General features: G+C 48.2%; 1 protein-coding gene across 3 annotated transcripts in view; it reads left to right on the top strand.

The window, feature by feature from the left end:
- The first annotated feature begins 2,096 nt into the window (after positions 1-2,096).
- The window catches only part of CCAR1 (cell division cycle and apoptosis regulator 1), a 79,286-nt gene continuing 75,450 nt past the window's right edge, over positions 2,097-5,932 (top strand). For 2 of the 3 annotated variants that reach the window (XM_023509522.1, XM_023509521.1), the window contains exons 1-2: positions 2,121-2,260; positions 3,353-3,474. In XM_023509522.1, coding sequence (XP_023365290.1) covers positions 3,402-3,474 — 73 coding nt within the window. In that variant the 5' untranslated portion in view covers positions 2,121-2,260; positions 3,353-3,401. Of the gene's footprint in view, positions 2,289-3,352; positions 3,475-5,932 lie in introns of all 3 variants that reach the window. The other variant, XM_012801386.2, reaches the window with a different exon arrangement.

Here is a 5,932-nt window from a genome sequence, read left to right as displayed (position 1 = left end):
CACAGCTCACAGCAACCTCCAACTCCTGGGCTCAAGCGATTCTCCTGCCTCTACCTCCCAAGTAGCTGGGACTACAGGCACCCACCACAATGCCCGGCTATTTTTTGGTTGCAGCTGTCATTGTTGTTTGTCGGGTCCAGGCTGGATTTGAACCAGCCAGCTGAGGTGTATGTGGCTGGCGCCTTAGCCGGTTGAGCCATAGGCGCCAAGCCGGTTGCAGCCATCATTGTTGTTTGGCGGGCTGAGCTTGATTGGAACCTGCCACCTTAGGTGTATGTGGCTGGCACCTTAGCCACTTGAGCCACAGGCGCTGAGCCCTTCTGTTTGTTCTTCAAATATACCAAAGACCACTCTATCTACACATATACCCAGAATTGCAATTCCTCCTTCCCATATAAAACATTAAATGTAAGGCTGAGTGCAATGGTTCACGCCTGTAATCCTAGCACTCTGGGAGGCTATGGTGGATGGACTGCCTAAGCTTATAGGTTTGAGACCAGCCTGAGCAAGTGCCAGACCTTCTCTCTAAAAAATAGCCCAGTACTGTGGCGGGCCCCAGCTACTCGGGAGGCTAGAATCACTTGAGTCCAAAAGTTTTTTTGTTTTTTTTTTTTGAGACAGAGTCTCACTCTGTAGGCCTTGGTAGAGTGCTATTGTGTCACAGCTCACAGCAATCTCAAACTCTTGGGCCACAGCTCACAGCAATCTCAAACTCTTGGGCTCAAGACATTCTTTTGCTTCAGGCTCCCAAGTAGCTGAGATCATGGTTGCCACAAAGCCTGGCTATTTTTATAGACCCAGTCTCACTCTGGCTCAGGCTGGTCACAGACCTTTGAGCTCAGGCAATTCACCCACCTCTGCCTCCCAGAGCGCTAGGGTTATAGGCATGAGCCACCTCACCAAGGCACTCTATGGAGGGCGACAAAGGGAGACTCTGTCTCAAAAACAAAACAAACAAAAACCATTCATGTAGAGACTTTTCTCTACATTTTTATTTTTACTTCAATATGTACTGGATTCCAGGCCAGTTTTTACCAAGACACTTCATTGGCTCCATAAGGTCAAGTTCAGTTCCTTAAGATTGTCTGGTCATATATGAAAATATGACATTTCAGTCAAAGCCTAGGTCACATAACCAGTGTTTCTAATTGAACTTATGCATATTATTATGCTATTATGAAAATAAAAATTGTTAGGGGCTAGAGCGGTGGCTCACGCCTGTAATCCCAGCACTTGGGAGGCTGAGGCAGGTGGACTGCCTGAGCTTATAAGTTCCATACCAGCCTGAGCTAGAATGAGACTCGGTCTCCCAAGAGCTGGAGGTTGCTGTGAGCTGTGACACCACAGCACTCCACCGAGGTCGCTAAAGTGAGAGAATTAGCAACGTTGGCTATACAATGGGATGAAGTGCGAATCCACGGTCAACACAGATGAACACTGACAAGGACGTACCCTGAAGCAGCCAGACACATGAGGCTGTGTCATTGTACCGACGTGAACTATCACAGCCAACTCCATGGAGCCACCAACATTAGTGGTTGCCAGAGACCGGGGGGCGGGATGGGGTTTCGGGGTGCAGGGATCTTAGTGTGATTGTTTAATAGTTGTTCGAGCTTCTTCCAGTGATGAAAATGCGGTGGTAGCACTGGTGGCTGTGGTTTTAGTATGAATATAGAAAAAAGCCACTTAATTGTTCATTTCAACATATTTTAAAAAGGAAATTGTATGTCATGTAAATTTTACGTAATTGTTCCTAAATGTTAAAAAGATGTCACAAGACATATCCATTCTCCCAAGCATTTGAATTAGGGAGAGGAAAAAACATAAAATGGCGGCGGCTCCAATCGGACCACGTGACCGCCACTTCTTCCCTTCCCACCTTCCAGAAAGTCTCTTCCTCAGGGTCGGCCCGAGACGTAGCACTACTCATTGTTAGGCGAAGCCGAGGTAACCCTTCCAAAGCGCGCTCTAGTTCCAGCCGCGTAAAGGAGCCAGCGTCTAGAGACGCGCTGAGAGCGCGCACGTACAGCGTCAACCCGTAAGCGCTGCTCCTCCGGGAGATGGGAGGAGGAGAGCGGCGTGGAGGAAGAGGGGGAAGTTGGCGCATGCGCCTAAGCCTGACGGGTTTGAAATGGCTTCAGCGTTAGCCGGGACCGGACTCAGGTGAAGGTCTGGTCCGCGCGGTTGGAGCGGCCCGCGGGCGAGCCGGGCTTTATAACATCCTATCGGATCTGTGGAAGAGCCAGGAGCGACTGTTTTGGTAGTACAGCGGCCGCGGGCTGGCGACGGTGGGGCTCTTGGGGGACTGGGACGGAAGGGACCCGGTCCCTTTTGTGCGGGTCGGAGCAGGCCCCGCGCGGCCGGCCCCTCCCCCACCAACGCGCTCTTTCCCCGCGTCTCTTCGGGTGCCCTCAGCGCCCCCGAGCCTCGGCCTGGCTGGGCTGCCGTTCGCCGTCCGGCACCCCCGCGCTGCTGCGGTTTTAGACTCCTGGCCTCCACGCCCGGGGCATTGGGGTGGCTCTCGGCAGCATGCGTTTGAGGGATGGGGGCTTTTCCCGTCCCGGCCAGGGGTTCAGGAGACCGCAGCTCTAGCATCCCTTGGCTAGCGCTTCACCCACTGTCGTGGGTCGGTAGATTCCGCCCTCCGTGTTCTGCGACGGGAGGAAGATGGTTGGCCGAGCTCTGACCCTTTGGAGTTGGCCCGGTCGCGGCGGCCGGTGGGGAGGGGTGGGGTGCGCGGGCGGGGATTTCGCTTTCTCTGGTTTGAATTGGGGGGAGGGGTCTTCGCGGCGATTCTGAAGGGTCATCCGTTATCTCAACTGCCCTTTCTCTATAGGGGAGGGGAAGGAAAGGAATCCGGCGGATTCTGTATTAGAGAAAGTGTGGAGATGTTCGTTATTTAAATGATGTCCTTTAAAACCTTTCTTGGGGGTCTGTTCCTATTTCCGTTATTGGCTTTATCTCTACTGTGGCCTCAGCCTCTTGCGCTACATACACAACACGCCGCGGGCTAGGTTTCTGATGAATATAAAGTTGTGAAGTTTTTTTGATAACAGTTTAAAATAGCAGATGGTTTTTCGTTAAAAGGTGACAATTTGTAGTCGCAGGAGTGCCTTGTAAGTCCATTCTTTAGGTCATCTTTTAAATTAAGGTGCTTTGGGTGATCTCGATGTAAAATGTTTTTGCTTCATTTCAGATGTTCTTTTGCTTTTATTCTGCTCCTAGTTTTTTTCTGTTTAGATCTACGAAGATACTGTACTGTCCTTGATACTGTACATTAAACATTTTCAAATACCGTTTTGTGATATTTGTAGTTTGATTGGACTTTAAAATGTGGATCCTTTCTTAATAGATCGCTGTTGTAGAAGACAAACAAGCGAAGGTTTTTTTCCTTTTACATCATGGCTCAGTTTGGAGGACAGAAGAATCCACCATGGGCTACTCAGTTTACAGCCACTGCAGTGTCGCAGCCAGGTGGGGCCACTGAACGGCATACTTACAGTACATCTGCACATTTATAGTAGGATGGTAAATTACACTTAGGGTGGTATGGAAAAATATTTGGAAATACTGTATCCTTTATCTTTGGCTCCTTTTAAAAATTCACAGGTATCTAGTAAAAAAAGGCTGTTTTACCCAGTAGTTTGGACACTATTGCTTTTTAAACCTTAAGTTGATTATTTTTTGTAGAGACAGAGTCTCACTTTATTGCCCTCAGTAGAGTGCTGTGGCATCACAGCTTACAGCAACCTCCAACTCCTGGGCTTAGGCGATTCTTTTGCCATAGCCTCCCAAGTAGCTGGGACTACAGGTGCCTGCCACAAAGCCTGGCTATTTTTTTGTTGCAGTTTGGCCAAGACTGGGTTTGAATCCACCAATCTCGGTATATGGGGCTGGCGCCCTACCCACCGAGCCACAGGTGCCGCCCTATTTATTTATTGAGACAGTCTCACTTTGTCTCCCTCGGTAGAGTGCCATTGTGTCACAGCTCACAACAATCTCAAACTCTTGATTTTAAGCGATTCTCTTATCTCTACCGCCCAAGTTGCTGGGACTATAGGCGCCCTGTGCCTGGCCAAAGTTGATTAACTTTTAATTGATTTAATTGTGTTAGAGGTTAGCAGCTACTCTTTTTTTTTTTTTTTTTTTTTTTTTTTTTGAGACAGAGCCTCAAGCCGTTGCTCTGGGTAGAGTGCTTTGGCATCACAGCTCATAGCAATCTCTAACTCTGGCTTAAGCGATTCTCTTGCCTCAGCCTCCCAAGTAGCTGGGACTACAGGCACCTGCCACAATACCTGGCTATTTTTGGGTTGTAGTTGTCATTGTCATTGTTGTTTGGCAGGCTAGGGTTGGGCTTGAACCTGCCAGCTCTGGTGTATGTGGCTGGCACCTTAGCTGCTTGAGCTATAGGTACCCAGCCGTTAGCAGCTAGTCTTTCATTAAATATAGCATACTATATTTGGGGTGGTGCCTGTGGCTCTAAGGAGTAGGGTGCCAGGAGTAGGTGCCATATCCCGGAGGTGCGGGTTCAAACCTGGCCCCTGCCAAAAACTGTCCCCCCCCCCAAAAAAAATAGAGTATACTGTATTTGGCATGGTAAAGTGACAGTATTTACAAGTTTTATTTATTTATTTTTTGAGACAGCTTCTCTGTTGCACTGGCTAGAGTGCCCTGGCTTGAGCCTAATTTATAGCAACTTTAAACTCCTGGGTTTAAGTGATCATTAGCTTCCCAAATACCTGGAACGACAGGCACTTGCCCACAGGCCTGGTTAGTTTTTCTTTATTATTTTTCTTTGAGATAGAGTCTCACTATGTCGCCTTGGGTAGAGTGCTGTGGCATCACAGCTCACAGCAATCTCAAACTCTTGGACTTAAGTGATTCTTTTGACTTAGCCTCCAGGGTAGCTGGGACTACAGGCACCTGCCACAATGCCTGGCTATTATTTTGTTGCTGCTGTCATTGTTTAGCTGGCACTGGCTGGGTTCAAACCCGCCAGCCTTGGTGTGTGTGGCTGGTGCCATAACCACTGTGCTATGGGTGTTGAGCCTAAATTATGACTTTTTTTTTAAGTTTTTGTATTTTAAGTAGAGATGGGGGTCTTTCGCTCAAGCTGATGGCAAACTCCTGAGCTCGAGCATTTCACCCACCTTGGCTTCCAGAGTGCTAGGATTATAGGTATGAGCCTCTGCTGCCTACTTACAAGTTATGGTTAAAAGTATATGTATTTGAAAGGCATATTTTATGGAAAACTACATGCCTGTGGCTTTCATTTTTAATTTAAAGTGGAAAAAACAAATTTTTTTTTTTTTTTTTTTTTGCAGCTTTTGGCTATGGCTGGGTTTGAACCTGCCACCTCCACATATGGGGCTGGCACCTTACTCCTTTGAGCCACAGGTGCCGTTCCCCCCCTTCTTTTTTTAAGAGATAGAGTCTCACTTTATGCCTTCGGTAGAGTGGTGTGGCGTCACAGCTCACAGCAACCTCCAACTCCTGGGCTTAGGCAATTCTCTTGCCTCAGCCTCCTGAGAGAAATCAAATTTAAAGAATGTAATTACCCCAGTGCTGTGGGAGGCTGAGGCAGGTGGATCGCCTGAGTTCAGAGGTTCGAGACCAGCATGAGACCAGTGTAAGCCAGAGTGAGACCCTGTCTCTATCAAAAAAAAGAATGTAATTACCAGGCAAAGAAATCAAGAAAGCAGTAAATGAACCCCTACATTTTCAAAATAAAGTCCACACAATGTCATTTTCAAAATAAAAAATGTCATTGAAACTATTTCAGGGCTCGACGCCTATAGCTCGCCTATAGCTCAACCGGCTAAGGCGCCAGCCACGTACACCTAAGGTGGCGGGTTCGAATCCCCAGCCCGGACCCGCCAAACAACAATGACAGCTGCAACCAAAAAATAGCCGGGCGTTGTGGCGGGCGCCT

The sequence above is a fragment of the Otolemur garnettii genome, unplaced genomic scaffold (assembly GCF_000181295.1).
Source record: "Otolemur garnettii isolate 467f Iridium unplaced genomic scaffold, OtoGar3 scaffold00008, whole genome shotgun sequence".
Classification (NCBI taxonomy): domain Eukaryota; kingdom Metazoa; phylum Chordata; class Mammalia; order Primates; family Galagidae; genus Otolemur; species Otolemur garnettii.
The sequence above is the reverse complement of the archived record's forward strand: the minus strand, read 5'-3'. Positions and strand labels throughout refer to the sequence as shown.